The sequence below is a fragment of the Molossus molossus genome, unplaced genomic scaffold (genome assembly GCF_014108415.1).
Source record: "Molossus molossus isolate mMolMol1 unplaced genomic scaffold, mMolMol1.p scaffold_m16_p_2, whole genome shotgun sequence".
In the NCBI taxonomy this organism is placed as follows: Eukaryota; Metazoa; Chordata; class Mammalia; order Chiroptera; family Molossidae; genus Molossus; species Molossus molossus.
In genome coordinates, this window is record NW_023425355.1 from 141,519,521 (window position 1) to 141,539,065 (window position 19,545).

The following is a 19,545-nucleotide window of genomic DNA, read 5'->3' on the forward strand; positions in this document are numbered from 1 at the left end:
CTTTTCATAAAAAAATTTAATTTTGGTATTATTAATTCTTTCATCTTATGTAATTGGATAATGTATAATTAGGTATTACCCAGGAACCTGCTCTTCATTCCCTCTTTTCTGCTATTTGGGAAGTATTTTAATTCTAGGAACATCACGAAAAGCATTTGTGTTGACACAATAGATTCCACCTCCACCCTCTTCTAACCCAAATGGAATAAGCCAAAATGAAATATGTAGGATTCTTGGAAGAAAGCATCAGATAACCAAACACTAGGAGCAAAAAATTAATTTATTATATATATTCTCTAATAATTCATAATAGCTTCTTAAATTTTAAATGTCGTTTTGCTATTTCCAATGCTTAAAAATTATAATTTTAAAACATAAGTACTGTTTTATATACATTGTGATTTCTTTCTTTCTTTCTTTCTTTCTTTCTTTCTTTCTTTCTTTCTTTCCTTCTAAATATTAATGGTCTCCAAGTATCCACTTAAAAGGCAAGGGAATAGGATTCATTGTTTTTCTCTAACATGGTAGAATTTAAAATTTCACTTCATATACCCAGAGTTTTGACTATATGAGAAATAGTCAAATGTCATCACTTTCTTGTATATTTCTTTTACATGTATATATGTATAATATAAACAGAATACATCTGATTAGTACATTTCAACATTTCACCAATGTGACTTTTATCTCCTATTTTATACAAAATAACAAAATATACAGAGAGAAGAAAGGAGACATCTGTTCATCGTACACAGAAAGTAAATAAAAGTTCATGTATGGCTTTGCAAAGGTAGATTATGATGTGACTTTCATACTTTATTTATTTAAAAGCATCTTGAGAGAACGTGTTAGTGTGCTTACGAGAGCAGCCATGGTGGTTGAATGTCGTGTCGAGAGTCCAACACTGGGATCCCCAGTGGTCTTTCCAGTAGCTGCTTCAGCAGCTTTCAGAAGACAAATGTAGTTTATGACCACTTCATCGATCTTCACTACAATTTCCTGCCGCTGTGTTTCTGAGCTCACGACTTTAACTAATCGCATGCAAGCTTCTGTTAGGCAACAGAGTACTTGAAAACTGGAAGTCATAGCTAGGAGCATCTCTTCAGGGCTTTTCTCGGCCATCGCCATTTTTCTACAGGCACTTCCCAACTGTCTGGACTCAATGGATAACAGTTGCTTGTACTGAGAAAGTGTAAGGTCATATGCTTCAGGGCGTGACTCCTCTCTCTTTCCCTTGGTTGCCCTGACAAGGCAGAGCAGCTCATTGGCATCATTTTGGGCTGCGAGGAACCCATCAGGCATTGCATATGTGCTCTGCTTTAGGGCACTTATTCTTGCAATCCGGGCATCAAAAGCCAGGTTGCTGAAGTCCATATCATCTGGACCACTCAGGTCATCTGCCCAGACCTTCAGCACTGGAAATCTGGACAGCTCCCCTCCTTGTTTCTGAATCCCAACAGCCAGGGGTGGGCTGGTTGGTTCTGGCATGGCTTGAGTCATCTGTAGTGGAAAGAGGCAAGAGACCCGGTGGCTGGGTTCTCCCTCCTCTTCATCCTCCTCATCATCTTCATCCTGCGCTTGGTTTAGGAAGCAGTAGCTGAAAGGTCCCCGGCATCTCCAATTGCTGCCTTCCAGCTTCCGCAAGGGTAATGTCTTATACAGCTTTGAGTCTTTGTGAGCCACTGGGGACCTTTTGTGAACCCTCCCATCAGAACTAAAGTGCATCGAGCTTTGGGAAAAACTTTTGGTGAGCCTCTTTCCCAGGGGGAGTTCTGCTCGCCTTTCTGAACTGGTCTCCTGTGCTTCTGCGATACTTGGACACTTTAAGCTGACTGTACCCTTGGTTCTCTCTCGGAAGGTCTCCAAACCTACACATCCTGAGAGGATACTGCTGCTACGTCTCAGAGCCCTCTGGCTGGGGGATGTCCCGTGGCTCCCTCCTCTCAGATCCAGTGGCTGCCAGCTCACAGCCTCTCCGTAGGCCTGGTATGCTTGGGAGAAATCATTGGGGTCTTGATCTGGAATTGGCACCTTTGATTCCGAGTGAATGTTTGATGGTAGCAGGATGGGATCAGCTTCAGGGTATTGAGACCAAACTGAAGGCATGCCTCCTTGTCTCTCCTTCCCAGACTCTGTCAAAGCTACACTAGGGGTAGTAGAAAAACAGAGAGAATCATTAAACATTTCATGGGTGGTCAATTTCACTACATCTCTCTGTGATGTCTGTTGTTTCCCAAGGATGCATTCTGGAAGGGTTGTCATTTGTCAGGGTCACCTCACTTTCCAAAGACTGCCTCCTGAGATCACATAACAGATTTCCATTTCAATACATTTCAAAAAATACTGTAATCTGTTATTTCTTAAACTATTGGTTCATTTAGGATTGTTTAGAAATCCCAAAGGTTTTCAGGGAGACAATGGAATCACATGAATTGCTTTGTTCCCAAACATTTATCTGTCAAAGCTTAGACACATAATTAGAAAACACACATCCTATGTATAATTATTCAAACATATTTATGACATTTAAGTTTCATTTCAAGGGTATTAGGTTAATCCTGGCATCAGTTAATCTTTTATAAAGACGTGGCCTAATTTAATTAATGCAAATAAAATCAGCTCGCCTGTTAAAGAGGACCCCATGAAATTTTCCTGGTACAGGTTTGGAAGTGGTGACACTGGGTAAATTACTCAAATTTTCTTAGAAAAGTTGTCATGTGAAGAAAATCTCCATTTCACAGAATTTTTCTGAGAAGCAAGAGGCAAATTAGGCGAGAGCCCTCTGTAAATGGCAAAGGACTAAACACTGCATTAATTAGTTTAGAGGTAAAGATACTAGTTGGGTGGTGAGTTATATAAAATTCATAGGCAGGTTTCACATGGCAGGTGAAGCCAGTGTTGATTTTATATGAGAGAGAGAGAGCGAGTGAGAGAGAAAGGATGAAGGAGAAGGAGAAGGAGAGAGGGAAAGAGGGAGAGAGAAACATCGATTTGTTGTTCCTCTTATTCATGCATTCATTGGTTGATTCTTGTATGTGCCCTGACTGGGGATTGAACCCACAACCTTGGTGTATGGGGATGACGCTCTAACCAACTGAGCTACTCAGCCAGGGCTCTTTTTTTTTTTTAATTGAGTGGTAGGTTTTGAGAAGGTAGATAATCTTAAAAGAGCAGGAATAGAAATTAATCAATATAAAATATCATTAACATCTATGGAGCTATATGAAAAATACTACTGATGATGCGATTTTAAATTGGAAAGTACAAAAGAACATCTGCTTTTGTCACATGATAGCTGGCCAAGGGGATAGGTGAGAGGGTTAAGTGCCCACTAGGTGGTAGACTGGTGAAGCAGGCATAGAAGGTGACAATGTTCTTGTTTCTACCTGTGTCTATATTTTGGGGAAAATAGAGCAGCTCATCATGCACACACTGCCCCTGCAAAACATTCCTGATGCTGAGATGTGCCCGACACTTCAGAATAGTCCTCTGGGAGAGTCTCACAGAGTCAAGAGAAATCTATAAGTATTGCTGAAGAACAAATGATCTTCCCCGGTCCCTCCAATCTCCCTGACCTCTGCTCTATGATCCTTTCTTGCCTTTCAAACATGAAATGGCAAAATCAGGAATTAGATGTCTTAAAAAAAATCAAACCGTTTGTGACTCTCAGCAATTCTATCTTGTAAATAGGTCACACTGGGCACTGCTATAAGTTTCCAGTTACAATTTAGGGGAAAAAAAAAAAAAGCTCCATCAGATTTAAAAAGTGAGAACAGAGCAAGACCCTAAAGAACAAACATCATCTTCACCATTGCTTCAGATCTGGAAAGTCTGGCATTTTTTTAAACACTGAGGGGTCAATTGGTGATACTTAACCTGGTCACTCCCACAGCCTTTTTAAAGATTCTTACTTTTACTTTTCTCATTTTTAGGTTTGCTGTAAATTTGGTTTACATGTTCCTGGTGTATAAGGCAAAGTGCTAAATCCCTCATTGCTGTACCTGTGGTTTCCTTAATCTTGGGGAGTCGATGACATCCATCTCTCAAAGTACCAAACAGGGGTTCAGCATTAATGGCTGTGTGCAGGGCAGGCACTGTCATCCGTGGACACACCCCTTCGGTCTGTGGGTGTAATTCCTTAAAGGGGCCCCCATGGTTGGGAAGGCCAGTGGCTCTCTCCTCTGGAGGAATATAAGTCACGCCTTTCCCCGAAGTCTCAGAAATCAAGTGCTTCCCCATTGAGGGGCACAGTGGGGACTCCACAGGTGTGGTATCCACCGAAGAGCCTTGAGAGCTCTGGAGAGAAAAATGGCCCTCACTCTGTAATGATGACATCCGCTTGGCCAAGTGGTAGTCACAAAGATGGGCCACACTCTCTTCTGCCACAGGAAGCTTAGAAGGATGGTCACAGGTAGACTGGTCAGCATCCTCTGGGTTATCTAAGTCTTTGGCTGAAGAGACACAGGTCACGTCAGTTAAGAAGTGGTCCCGTTGGCCAAGTCCTGAAACCTCATTGGCTTCCCCACTGGGGGCCCCTTCGTCCTTCCCTTCGGCCTCCCTTGTCCCCAGACCAGAAGCTCTTGGAAAGATCATCCCTGTTGCTGCTTCTAATCCACTTTTTTCAGCCACCCCGCCCTCAGTGGCCACATACCATCTTTGGCTGTCCTTGCGAAAGGCAGTTCTCTCCAGGTTAAAAGTGCTTAGGTGTTGATTGTCCCTTGAAGACATGGTACCAAATTTACCTTTGGCGTCCTCCTCCGCCTCAGCTGCTTTGGCCCCTTGCTGTTTTTTCCCTGGTATGTTCCCATTAGGGGATGATTTTCCCTCCCCATCAGCCACCTTGCTTTTCCTTTTGCTGGTGCAGGAATATGCCATGGACCCTATGTGCAGTTTGCTAAAATAGTCAGTGACCGACTTGGTCTCCATCGTTTCAGGCTCCATCTCCATGTGGTCTGAGTGAAGTATCTGCTTAGAAGGCACAACTTTGGGCGGGAGGTCAGCCACTGGATGGGCAGCCAGGGTGTGGGAGGACTTTGGGGGCAAGCCTCCGACTGGGCTTTTGGAGGTGGAGAACTCTGTCTGCTCTTCTGCAAGGGGGTGGTAGCCTTCATGAGTGGCCAAGAACATGCGGGAGAGGTTTTCTGACTGCTTCTGTGCTGTGGCCAGTTCAGAACTCTCGGTCATTTCGGAAGAGTTTGTTTCATTGCCCGAGTCTGAAGAAGACTCGGGACTATAAGCCCTCAAGATGGCTACACCTGCGTGCCGTAAAAAACAAGAACCGATTAATGAAAGAGTCAGAGGCACTGGGAGTCACGAACGAAAACGGGATTCAGTATTATCAAGAACAAAACAAAACGAGGTTTTCCCTTTTCCGTAAGGACTCTGAGTTTATTGCACAGTTGTTCCAGAAATGGGGGAAAAACGTGCCATGTGCTTAAAAAAAAAACGTAACAAAGGAAACCACATACACACAAAAGCCATGATGCTAGTTTCTGCACATTTATGAAATGGGACATGCATAAAATGGAGAACACCACATCACAGGACTCCAAGGCCAAATGGCTTGATGGGATGGATGATGAGATGGTTATCAGTGAATAAATGTAACAATCGTGAAAGAACCTGAATTGTTACTGGTCTGCTGCTCTTCTGACACGGACAGAGCTTCTAGAGCCTCCAACGGGGAAACGACGGTGTTATCCAGTCTCTTCTCACACGTCCCTTCGGTGCTGGTGGGCACAGCATCAATGAGGGACACGGGAATCTCATCATTTTGCAGGCTGCTGCCTGGCTCCTTGTCCTCCAGGAAGGAAGCTGCCTGGCTGTGTGAGTCCTCTTCATCTGAACTATCTCTAAAGCCAGGTGGGGGTGCAGCAATGGCCATGTTCAAGGAACGCAGCAGGAAGTCATCCTCATTGTCATCCCCTTCTGGAGGGGGCAGGGATGTGAGGTCAATGATGTCATCACTTGACCCAGACAGGTTGAGGATGGCTGGCTGGTTCATCTCTCCCACCATGAGGTCCTCCTCACAGCTCACCTCATCCTCATCCTCTGCATCATCGGTGTTTTCTGCGTAGCAAATATCATGGAGAAGGGGTTCCTCTATCCCCTGGGTGGCCTCAAAGTTCTTCACGTCACCTATGTTTGCATAAACAGAATTTTCCACAAATTGGATATTCTCTGCGTCTGGAGTGAGATCCAAGCTCTTTATGTCATTGGCACTTCTCATGTAGAGATTTGTTTGCTTCTCTAGCAGTTCTGGACTCTCATCTAATAGTCTCTCATAGCTGAGAGTTGGGGGATTAATGCCATCATCCATGGCGAGATCTCCAAAAATAAAGGACACTTTAGCTCCTCTCGGAGACTCCTGTGCTTTCTTTAGAGCTTCTGGTCCTGAGAAGGTCAACAGGGACCGCTGAGCTAGATTTCTGTAGTCTGCCTCATTCGGAGCATCTCCTGGCTGAGTCAGCTGTTGGTTGAGTTCATCTGAATTATAGGTGTTGGCTATGTACAAGTGCCGGTGGTCTTTGGGACATGAGCTGCCATCTGTAATCTCAACCGTCTTCTGTTTTGAATCTATATATGTTATCTGGGCTTCTTGTTCCCCTTCGCCAATAAAGGTGGTCATTTGGGGTATACAGTTCCAATCAGGGCCAAGGAGGTTATGTTTTCCTTTATTTTCAGTTCCTAAAGAGAGAAAATCATGCAAAGACACATTACAGTGCTGTCTGGTTTCTGGGGCCTCATCTCTGTTTCTTAATTTAATGGCCGTAGCATCACTTTTGTAAAAATGGGGTTATTCAGCTTTCCAAATATGGTAGTGGTCGATTTAGGCTTCAGGTATAAGGATTTCTTGGTTAGGAGAACTGACCTGATAGAATCGATATTGCATAAATTATCATTGCTATGTAATAAAATATAATACCCTCTGAGAATAGGGAACTAGAGCTTAATTCCATATGACCCCTGATTCTATTATTAAAAGACCTCACTCACATCTACAAATGAGAATATAAAACATGCCTTTTAAAAATCCTTAAAGGTAGTCGTCCAATAGGCTGTTATTCCAGAAAACAGATTGCCCTTTACTTTGTAAAGCGATATCTAACATTGCCCACTTTGTAGAGGAAGATGTGGGACATTTTCCTCATTGACTTAAGAGAAAGTCAAGGATCCACATCCTTCTACTACATCTTTTAGAAGATATTGTAATGATCACATAGTAATGTAATAATAAATCAATAAAATATAATTTAATAATAAATACTGGAATGATAGCACAGAAATCTCTACCTTTGGCTCTTTTATATCCTAGTGGATGGTTAATATCCATGCATGAATATCAGTATCCATCCTGTACATGCCCATGTGCTTATGGTTCAGAAGGTGGGACACTCAGAGGTTATATACTTCTCTCTGTTATTTTGAAGCATAGTTAATTGACTAATTTCAATTTTCATTTGTGTCATGAGAACTTTCTGAAGACTGGTTTGATGTTCCTCATGAATTAAAATGGCAAAATCCTAATTTAAAAATTGTTGTTTAGTTTGCTCTTCAAGGGTCTTTCAATAGGGAATTTTGAAGTGGAGATTTTGCTCCTGATATTTAACAAGACAGGCCAGTGTGTCACTCTGTCCATGCTGCTTTGTAGATTCCAGAGGCAACATTTTGAGGAAATGTTAGGGCAACCTATTCTCCCATCTGGTCCCTCAAATTGCCCTCCAAGTTTGGACAATACTGATATCAGATATAGAAGACATAAGGAAAAAGAATAAGTTCTACTGAAGAGGTTTTTTTCTCCCCCCAAATTACACAGTAGACTCAATGCTGAACAATGTTCCAGGTCCTTTTACTGAATACCTATTACTGTTCATGTATCACAAAAGATACCATTTTGAAGATAATAAATTACACACCAGCCATATTTTCATTTTACCTATAATAAGTACACCTGTGGGGGTTCAGCATTGTTTTATTAACAACAACCTAAATTATGACTGATTGTGTATATGTGTATGTGTGTGTGTGTGTGTATACGCACACCCGTATGCACATACATGTCCGAAATATGGATTATCAGGGGGAGCTAAAGTACTTCAGCAATGTTGTGAAGGCTTTAAACCAGAGATGAGCAAACTTTTTCTGTAAAGGGAAGGCCAGATAGTAAATACTTTAGATTTTCAGGGCTAACTGCTCTGCTGAGCAACTACTCAACCCTGTTGCTATAACACAAAAGTAGCCAGAGATCATTCAGAAACAAATGGATGGAGTGGGTTGAGCTGTGGCCCCCAAAAGATATGTCCACTCTGTGATTGTGATCTTACTTGGAAAAAAGAGTCTTCGTAGATATAATTAAATTAAAGATCGTGAGAGGAGACTATCCTGCACTATTGTAGGTGTCCTAAATCCAATGGCAAGTGTCTTTATAAGAGAAAAACAGAGGGAGATTTGGGCCACATAGAGAAGAGGGGAGGGCTATTTGAGAACAGAAGCAGAGACCAGAGTTATGCAGCCACAAGTAATGCTGAAGGCCATGAGAAGTGGGAACAGGCAAGAAAAGTTTCTCCCCTAGAGATTGGAGGGAGCATGGCCCTGCCAACACCTAGATTTTGAACCTCTAGCTTTCACAACTGTGAGAGAATAACTTTTTGTTATGATAAGCCCCCAAGTTTGTACTAATTTGTCACAGAGCCCTAAGAAACTAAAGCAATGTGCATGGCTGAGTTCCAATAAAACTTTATTTACAAGAACAAGATTTGGCCCAAACCGTTAAGAAAACTGAATAGGTCAGCAGACTAAAAGCAAGTTAAGAGATATTTACTCAGAGCCCGCTAAGACCCAGAGATGCATAAATATGTGGGTTTGGGGATTTTGAAAGTAATTTATAGTTAATTTTCAACACAGAGAAGAAATGGGGGCTCACTGTTCCTTGTTAGAAATCTTGAGCAAGGTCTTTGATCAATTTGAGACAAGAAGAAAATACACACTCAGTCTTGGTTTCCTTCTAGAAAACTGGACTGATTTGGCTTCTGGAATGATTTTGGGGACATGAAAGAATGGGGATTGGGAATTTGGATCTATACTGTGGTTCAGTCTCTCATGGAGTGGGAGGAGGCAATGGACTAGGGATGAGCTGGCCTAAATGAACTTCATTGTACATTTCTTGAGCATCAGGAAATCTTCTGGGAGTTTCTGCAGAGAAGAGAGGACTTTCCTTGGGCTGCTGCCCAGCTTGGGTCAACCAGTTGCTTATTGGAGTGTGCCATCTCTCTCCCTTGTCCTCCCTTCTTATACACACACACACACACACACACACACACACACACACACACACACTTGCGTGCATGCTCTCTCCTTCTCTCTCTCTCTCTCTCTCTCTCTCTCTCTCTCTCTCTCTCTCTCTGAGAGAGCTATCTGGAACATGTGCCCTCAACCTCTTTTATACTGTAGAAATGGGAGAAATTACTGAAAGGTGAAGTTCCATTCCTTCCTCATGGTGACAATACTTTTTGGAACTAAATTTTTGCCTCTTGAAATTTTATTAAACATTACATTGTAAGTCACTATAAAGTGATCAGAACTGAGGCCCTTATTACTGTAACCAGGTTTAGAACGGTCTGTTTTGTGTGTGTGTGTGTGTGTGTGTGTGTGTGTGTGTGCCATTCCATGCGCCAACACTCTAACCACTGAGACACACCAGCCAGGGCAGAAAGGTTTTATTTCCAAGATTGACTTTAAGATTTAAAAATAAAAAGCTTAAAACTGGTTTTCCAATGTTAAAGGATTGTGTTACACTCCTGAATTGCTCTTTGGAATTTCAAAGGTCAGGGTTAAATTGCTCTAAATCTCCTAGCTCAGTGAAAACATGTGGTCATGCCATGGCTGGTGTGGCTTAGTGGGTTGGGCATCATCTTGTGCACCAAAAGTTTGCCAGTTCGATTCCAGGTCAGGGCGCATATCTGGGTTCCAGGCATGATCCCCGGTAGGGGGCATGCAGAAGGCAGGCGATCGATGTTCAGCTCTCACATTGATGTTTCTATCTCTCTCTCCCCCTCCTTTTCTCTCTCTCTAAAAGTCAATAAAAATACTGAAAACAAACAAACAAAATGTGGTCATAAAAATGTTAACCACCAAACCCAGCACATACTTACCATCTCCTTTTTATTACTTCCACATTTATTTCTAATCATTTGTGTCTCTCAGGGTCTTTCTTGGCCTTGTGTCTGGGTTCCATTCATATCTGTCACTTTCATTCTGAATTTTTTTCCATTTCTGTTTTTTTTTTTCCCCACTGCCAATTATTAGTAGAGGCACTGGACATCATTTTAGGTGTAGTATATGTGGCACAAATATATTTTTTCTAATCTTTATCTTGCAAGCCAGGTTTTTAAAAAACTATGTTTTTCTTGATTTTTAGAGAGAGAAGGGAAAGAGAGATACAAACACCGATCAGCTGCCTCCTGCATGCCCCCAGGGGATTGAGCCTGCAACCTGGGCATATGCATTGACTGGGAATCGAACCAGTGACCTCTTGATGCATGGGTCAATGCTCAACCACTGAGCCAAACTGGCTGGGTACAAGCTAGGTTTTTAATCCTAATTCTATAAATGAATAAACCTAAATTTAGAGAAATTTTGAAAGAAACAGGTATTTCAAGGTAGGGCTGGATTAAATCTAGTCACAGTCCAACTTGTCTTCTGGCATGCCCTGTCCATCTCTCTCTCTCTGGTTTCCCTTCATTCTATAACTGCAATTGCTTCCATTTAACCAGCCATCATCATAAACTACATGCGAGTGTGTCTATTTACACATCACAATATATTCATAGAATAATCATCTATGTTTTCTGCTAAATTTAAAAGCAAGGGGATTTTACTTCCCTTTTTCTCCCTTGCCCCCTTTTCTCTCACAAACAGTGACAATGGAATTTATTCTTAAGAATTTCCCTTTCTTTTAACAGAAACCCTGATTACGGAACCCCTGATTGGAGATTTTTCATGGGTCAGTAGCTTTGGCTCAAATAGTTGTGTCTGTCCATCAGCCACATTTACTGAGTGTCCACTGGAGAAGGAGGAAATGTCAAACACTGAAGAAAAGCGTTCTAAAACAAACAAAAACCACCCGCCCTCAAAGAAACTATCAATGTAATATTTGCAGCCTTCCTTGTCCTCACTTTGGGGCTATTTTGTCCTGTCAAGTGGCAGGATTGAATTATTTGCTATCTTTGCCATCTCAAAGCTCCCAATACAGAGCTAAGATGGCTGCCAGGGTTTCTTCTAAAGGCCCAAATCCAAGTATTAGGCAACACCCAAGTCGTCCTGCTTGGAGAGTTCCCAGATCCTGGAGGTCAGTTTGATGCAGGAGGAGGGTCCCAGGCATCTGGGCCTAGGGCTCCTTAAGGAGGGGCAAGGCCTAAAGCTAGGGCTCACACTTCCTACTGTGCATTCCATTGTTAGTTGTCTGCATCCTGACTTCTGTAAGAGTTAGACATTAAAACCCAGCTCACTCCCATCACAGTAAAATGTGATGAAAAAAATCAAAATATTCAGAGAAAATATTAGTCCATATCTGATGTATTTGAAAGCTCTTGTGTTAAATTTGGACATTAGATTTTTTATGCATATACTTTAACTTTTCTAGAAAGATCTTTATTGTTTTTGTCAGGTGGGGTGCAGAGTGAGGAGTTAGTGCTTTATAAGTTTAGGAAGAGAATACCTGTCTCCTGGGTCCCTGCATGTTTCTTGTTGGCCATGTTAAATATTGACCTCCTGGAGTCCACAAGCAGCCTGTAGTATCCAGCTGTTAAACAGGCCAAGTTCATGGCATCTGAGGATTCCATCAGCAGCGTGATGGGCTACACAAAAGAGAATGGTTGGGTTAAAGCCATCTTTCCTTAATAACTTCCTTCAGGTGACAATGACTGTATTTGTGCTTATGAAATATAAATGATAGAAGTTACTGAGCAACCATTGTCATTGGAGAAACATAAATGTGGGGAAATGTCAGGCGAAACACAAGACAACCTCACTGAAAAACATACAGGTGACACCATTTTCATAATGCAGACATGTTGAATCTGTTCCAAGTCATACAGGAATAAAAAGAAAATAACATTGGTTTTGTTGCCAGACAGTTAACATTTGAAAAGATGGTAGGAAAGGAGTTTTTTGTTTGTTTGTTTGTTTGTTTGTTTGTTTTTTTTTTTTACCAGATGTGAACCCACAATCTGAAAAATCATAGGAAGTTGTTTGGGTTCATGATGAAAATGAGTGGTGCAGAGTAGTAAAAATTAAGTGGAAATGACTGCTAAGATTGAAAACAAAGTGTCAAAGAGATCCAGAAAGTGGATGCTTCTAAAAGAAATTGTAAATGAACAGGAGGTCAAAAGAGAGATGGGAGTTTAGAAAAGGCCTTGCTAAAACTTTCTGGAAACAATGAGGTGATTATTTCCTTGGACATGGATCTTGGGCATATAGAGAAGGAAGTGTTTAATTTAAACAATTATTCTCATGGAGTTAGGAGGGTAGAGTAGCTGATGTGCTCTTGTTGAAATAAAGATAAAGCAAGAGGGAAATAAGGGAAGGACAAAAAAAGCAGACACCCAGGGAGACACAGAAACAGTGAGATGATAGGCCTCTTGCTTTCACTCCCAGCTGTAGGACACTAGCCAGGTTTGATGGCCCTGCTGGTGGAATCTAACTTCCCATCCAAAGCCTCCGTACTAGTTAATGAACTGCCTTTTCCTTTCATTTATTTGGAGGTATCCCCTCAAGCCATCCCACAATTCTTTTATACAGGCAGGAAACTATGAATTGAATCTTGCCACCCACTTCTGTTTGGGACACATTATCCCTGGTTATGTGATGACTGCATCCAAATCATCCTTTTTCTATGATGGAGCTATTGTTTTCAGCATCTTTGATCATAGTCTAGGGCAGGTGTTCCAAGTCTATTCTTATACTTTGAAGTCAAATAGAATCCCCTGAATTCAGCCCATGAACTCCCATGGGCCATGGCCAACATGGCAGAGCTCTGCACTTTCATGGTCACCTCTTCCTACCCGATATATCAACACTGCCCAAATCCAATGACTCATCTACTACTGGGACAAGAAGGTGGGGACAGGGCACCTGGATTACTTCCTAACAACTTCTGTTTTGTGAGTCAAGTTTGATCCTTTGAGGACAATCTCAGATTGTTTAAATGGAATGGCCATAACATTCATAGGAGCCAGATGGTCAGTCAGTACCAATTGCCATAGGACGAAAAGACAGACTGACGAAAACACTCAGCTTTTCCAAAAGAATGAACACATGGGACCCAATCTAACAAAAGGAAGTGGGAGTTCTAATCAAAGTTGGGAAAAATCTCCCTGACTGTCTATACAAGACTCATACAATCTAAAAAGTTAGCAGTGAAAAAATCTTTCCCCCTCTCTATCTATAACTCATGTACTCTGGAAACAAAGGGATCTCAGAAATGAACTCGCTTGCTTTCTCATGTATAGCTGAAGAAACTGAGCCCAGAGAAGAAAAGTGACTTGTTTCTAAATCACATGGTTATTTAGTGAGGACTGGAGTCCTCAGGCCTGAGTTGGGTGGATTTTTTTCTGTACCACATCATACCTTTGATGCCCTGAACACAATGAAATTTTACCTGCTTGTAAATATCAGCACTGTATCACAAATGAGCTGTTCAAATCTAGGCCACGTGTCAACATCTGAAAGACTTACTTTCACATCCAGCACATGGAGCTCCACCCTCACCAAGCTGTCCTCTTCAGTAAACATCTCAATCCTGTTGACATGGCTGAAGTCAGCTAAAAGAGCCACCAGATTGGTTTTGGTGTTTATGACGTGGCTTATGCCATATCGGGGCCCCACCAGGAGAGTCACTTCTGAGCGCTTTTCTGCCTGCTTGAAAAAGGGACATTGACAAAAGATAAAAATATTAGAATTCTGAAGACCTGAATGTTTTTATAAAATTGCATTTTCTTTAGAAAATATTTCTGGCCTAGCCAGTGTGGCTCAGTGGATTGAGCGTCATCCCATGGACTGAGAGGTCCCAGTTTGATACCAGGTCAGGGCACATGCCTGGGTTGCACGCTCATTCCCAGTAGGGGACATGCAGGAGGCAGCTGATCCATGTTTCTCTCTCACATCAATGTTTCTCTCTCTAAAAAAATCAATGAAAACATATTTTTTTTTTAAAAAAAAAGGTATTTCTGGGTTATACTGTATTAAGTCACCCAATTAGAACAACCAGAGATATGACTGCACTGAGGCTCTGAGAAATTAAGAACAATGTAGAAAGTAAATGTTATCATAGCACATATGTCCATAAACATGAGAGGTTTTTAGAAAAGAGAATTACAAAAATATTTTAATGTGAAAGCAACTTCTGGCCCAATGATTTAAAAAATAGGCCATGGTCAGTATCCATCAATTCTCTCGGTTCTTCTCACTTCCTTTTCTAGGGCATTCTGGGGTGCTGTTTTCTAGTTTCACATTTCTTCCCATAGTTTCAGACCGTGGTGCATGCAGTCAATTAACATAAAGGCTGGAAAATATTCACAGTTGATTTGTTTCTGTCATCAGAAGTAGCTCATTCAAGACAACCTATGCAGTGACATTTTGCAGGCCTCCATGGTTTCCCAGAAAAAGCAAGAAAAACAAGTTACCACTAATGTTGCCTTGAACACACGACCCCCATACAAACGAAGATCACTGAGGAACTTGAGATAATGGACCTTGGCCTGCAAGGCAGAGAGCTGTGAAGAGAGAAGAAAACACAGGTGTGAACTCCATTGGGTATGACTCCGTTCCTGCTGGAGACCAGCTGTAAAGGAGGGCAAACTAGCAGATGACTCTACCGCCACCAGGTAGAGGACTCTTCATCAGGACTGATAAAACATGGCTCTGTATTTGATTTCCTGATGAAGGGTGGCAACAGGACATTTGGTTTAAATTTGTTTTATTTGGGCGAAATTCATGGAGGATTCAGAAGTACAGATATGCTGGGCCAGGGCAACCAAGTGAGAACAAGTTGATAAAATTTACCACTGAAACATCTGCTCATGGGGAGATTTCAAGAGGCAAGTGGTGTTCTCCAATTGCAATTAGGGACAAGGGCAGGTTGTACCCATTCTCCATGGAACAGGACACTTTCCTGTATGCTGGGTTTGTGGGAGCTGTTTTGAATTACACCTGCAATCTATATAAAACTTTTAAACAGGCTCTACAAGCCAATCTCAAGTTTCTTAGAGTCTTGGCAAGTGTTTAGGGAAAAGGAACTTTCTGAGTTCCAATCACTGTGGAAATGGTTGAACTTGCTTTCTAAGTCCCTGTTTTATTCATTTAACTCCAAGAATCTACTGAGGTTCATGAATAATTTACAAATAAAATTTTATTCAGATCAAATTGATCTTCATAAAGACTGAAATATGTAGATTCCCACATCATTACAAAAAAAGGTACTTGATTGAAAAAAAAAAGGGGGGGGCCATGGTTCACACCAAATGTGCTAAGAATGTTTCTTGAGGGTGAGATTGTCCAACAAAGTGGAGCCCCTGAATAGCAGTGGCTGTAAAATTCTGTTTTCAATTGCAGAAGACTTGCCAACTCATTGGTTAACTACACCTAAGGGCACTACCTTTTATGTAACTGGTATCTAGGACTATTCATCCACCCTACTTTTTTAAAAAACCCAAAGCACTTTGCAAATCAATGTGAAAGCAAACCACTCACCCTTGGCTACAAAGGGTGACCTTTATGGCCAGTGATAGATAGGTAGCTAGATGGATCTTAGAGCAGGTATCCAAATGAGAAAACCAGTGGGCCAGGCTTGAAAAAAAATCCTATCAACTTAGTTAAAAGAAATTAGCTTTGGGCCAATCAGACCTGAAATTTTAAACATCTTGTTCCATGATGTCCTGCTACATTTCTGTGAACTGAATGTTTCCAGAAACTGGAAGTAATTAGAAGGTGCTGATGGTGTGTTGAACCTGATTATTCATTTAAAAAAGCCATGGGGTGAGGAGAGAATAGAAATAAGCATGTCCTAGCCAATAAAAATGACTTAAAATCAGATCCTAAGACCAAAGAATTGCCCATATAAACAGTGATTTGTATTGGAGTCTCCCAATTCTCTATGGCCGATATCAACTGTACAATATTCTGGGGGCGTTAGACTGCTTCCAAGTTTACAGGGCCAATATTTTAAAGCTTCTTCTCTTTCTGGCTCCTGGAGCCCTTTGCTTTGTATTGCCTATAAACAGAGCTCTTTATTCTGACCAATAGTATATTTTAAAATATCCTTTGTGTTTCTCCTACTTGATCAAAGAAGAAAAGATTTGAACACTAATGATGGTAAATGACAGAAATAATGTTATCTCCCTTCTAAAACTAAGATTTAACTCAGTGGTTGTCAATGTAGGGTAATTTTTTTCCCAAGGCACACGTGTGGACATTTTTTTTTTGTTACAACTGAGGGGGGAGGGTGCTACTGGCCTATTATGGGTAGAGACCAGGGATGCTGCTCAGCACCCTACAGTGCACAGGACAGACCCCCTCGCCCAACAGGGAATGACCTGGTCCCAAAGGTCAGTAGTACTGAGGTAGAGAACCCTGGTTTAATTAATATGGCATCTGATCTTAGGGGCCCTTGCTGGTTGCTGTGCAGTTGAGGGTGGAAAGCAAGAGCATGATGAAAAAATACAATTATCTTACAAATATCCTCTCCTCAGAGGTTATGCCAGGTTCTCCTGTGTGCCCATGCAAACACCCCCCCCATACAAGTCTATAGCTTGCAAGAAATAAACAGGTTTCCATAAGAATACTTATTTTTCATTAGTCTTAGAAACATGTTAATAGTTAGAAATCAAAGGTTAGAATGTTACTGCTTCTGAAAATATGGTGCTAGGTATTTTATTCATGGGCTAATTTTAAACATTTAAAAAAATTCATGCAAGCTTCTCAGTTTAAAATCCATTTTCTATTAAGATGCAAATGTGATACCTTTTTACCGGGTGGTACCAAGTTTTGATTTGCTTTGACAAGGTGTGAAAGTGCTTTCTTTATGTTCTTCTCTTTCATGCTTTGCAGCACAGCAGAGGGAAGAAAAGTCTCCAATCCCCATTCTTTTCTGCAATAAAGAACACGTCCTTAATGTCACATTGTTGCAATGACGAGTTATGTAAGACAAAATGGTGCTCTGCTGTTTGTTGGGACAAATGAAGTCTTGGAAGGCAGGAAAAGGAGATAAGTCCTCAATTAGGGAAGCAACTTTTAATTGGCACTCAGGAAACACTATTTGATGTTTAATACATATATTTGTATTTAAAAAGAAGCACATTGCTCACTCTCCAGAGAGAAAGCAGAGGCATTTGGGGTCAATGGAAACTGAAGAGACTTCATCCGACCCACCCCTGAGTGTCTTAGAATTCACTCACATTATCTGAGTTTGTATTTCCAAAACCAATTTCTCTCCATCTCTTTGTTTATTGTCATTGTCTCTTCTCTGAGAAGGACAGATACACTACTTCATGCCCTAAACCATTCTTCCCTCCCCATCTCCCTCATCAATGGCCATTTCCCTAGAAACACAGAGTTCTCTTTTCTCCCAGCTACTTCATGTCTACCTAACTCCTTCCATCAACATCTCTGGCTTAATGTGGGGTGGGTGGAGTCAGGGTGGGGTTCATGACTCTTAAGTATGTCTAGTACTGAGGGGAAGCTACAAACATCTCATAGACGTGGACATATAAGAAAAAACAAACAAACAAATTGAACTGAGTTCATAGGTTTTTACCAAGAAGCTATTTCCCTATGACTACAACCCTATCCTAAGAAGGTTCCATATTTTGAATTTCAGGAAGTCTATCCTGATTGATCATGTGCCCAACCAGTGTCTTCTAAATTATGTGAAGAACTTTGAGAAGGTTCTGGTTATTTCTCCTGCTCCAGATCCTCTCTGAAGAAGGGTAGGAAGACAGCCTTCTTCCACTTGACCATTCACACGCTTCTCCACTAGCTCAGGTGATGTTTTTCGTAATCACCATTTTCTTCCTCCTCCTCCTCCGCTTGTATTTATTATCTTTACCCATCATTTGGCACTCTTTAGGGGCTACCTTATACTTCTATTTGCATTATTATTTCAAATAAAAATTTGTCATATCTTTATGTCTTATGGATGGTTAAAATGATAATTTATACTCTATATGTTCTACTCTTCCTGTGTGGATGCCATAGAAAATGCTCGATGAACATTTGTTGGGTGTATGGATTCATTAATGAGAACAATACTATTGGATGCTGCATGTTTCTTAGTCAAGTGAGTTACTTTTGGATGTTTTGACTGTACCATGTTCAACCTGGTAAATGTGGGTCCAGAGAGGATGAACAGAGATTCATTTCAGTTGAGTGAAAATCATCTTAGTTGGTATAGGCCAACTTTTCAACTGGAAGCCGCTTTCATTCATTCCCAACAACTTCAGAAGGGGGAGTAGGTGGGGGTATGAACGTGTCCATCTGAATGTGTCACCTCTCTGTAAGTGACTCTCTCAGGCTACAGTCACACACATGTGGCAAGAGAGAAAGAGAGAACCCATCTTTGAAAAGGAGTGGACTGGGGCTGGAAGAACTGAGGTTCTCAAACTGCACACAAGGATTTGTTCCCAGGCACTGAAGGAAAACTGAGTTTTAAGGACAGTGGTGTTGGAGTCAGCAAAGTGGAGCCCTAGTTGTCCCCAACACAGGCTCACGAGCCTGTAGAGAAGAAGCCATTATGCCCCCTGGGAGACCCCCTAGCACTATGGAATTTAGAATGGCTTTATAGGCAGCCCATGGGATTGGAAAACGGGATTTCAATTAGCTTGTACATCTCTTGGAGGGAGAGATTGAGGGGACTCCAAGGCTTTTAGTGTTAGATGGAGGTGAGGCTCTAGCCTCACCATGAACTTTGAAATATGTGTGCTCCTTTGTCTCAGCATTAGAACTGCCAGGGTTAAGAAAGTGTGGCTGCTTTAGAGTATCGAATCACTTGCCAATGGGGAGTGTACAGACTGGGCGACAGAGGGTTCTTTTTCCCAGGATGACCCTTAAACAGACTCCTTAACTGCAGGCAACACAGACTACTTTTTTCTAAGAAGAGTGGATCTCCTTCGGTCAGAGAAGTAGTATACTGATGCTGTAAGTGGGTGCTCAGCAAGGCAGGCTTTCACATCTCCCGAATAACATTCAGTTCACAAAGCCAAGTGTGATCGTGTGGCTTCCTTCCCTGCTCTGTCTTGGTTCTTTACTGCAAATACCATCCTTCCTGATTGTGACTTAGAACGTTAGTTTGTATGCCACATTTTGATCATCTAAAAGTAATCTCGGGTTATGCAGACCACTTTCTAAACACAGGTGCTTCAAATGATCACATAAGCTCTAGTGCGATGTGGAATCTCACTGCCTGGGTTCGAATTCTGCCCCTCTAGTAAATAGCCTACGTGGCTTGGGCAACTTACTTAACCATTCTGTGCCTCGGTTTCCTCTTCTATAAAA

At 41.6% G+C, this 19,545-nt stretch overlaps 1 protein-coding gene across 1 annotated transcript in view; it reads right to left on the reverse strand.

Annotated features, from left to right (window-relative positions):
* Window positions 1–776: 776 nt before the first annotated feature.
* FRMPD4 (FERM and PDZ domain containing 4) overlaps window positions 777–19,545 on the reverse strand; it is a 176,657-nt gene continuing 157,888 nt past the window's right edge. Inside the window, exons 10-16 of the mRNA XM_036271220.1 lie at window positions 17,017–17,143; window positions 14,682–14,771; window positions 13,735–13,917; window positions 11,717–11,855; window positions 5,623–6,687; window positions 4,002–5,255; window positions 777–2,141 (exon numbers count right to left, since the gene is read on the reverse strand). Coding sequence (XP_036127113.1) covers window positions 817–2,141; window positions 4,002–5,255; window positions 5,623–6,687; window positions 11,717–11,855; window positions 13,735–13,917; window positions 14,682–14,771; window positions 17,017–17,143 — 4,183 coding nt within the window. The 3' untranslated portion in view covers window positions 777–816. The remainder of the gene's footprint in view (window positions 2,142–4,001; window positions 5,256–5,622; window positions 6,688–11,716; window positions 11,856–13,734; window positions 13,918–14,681; window positions 14,772–17,016; window positions 17,144–19,545) is intronic.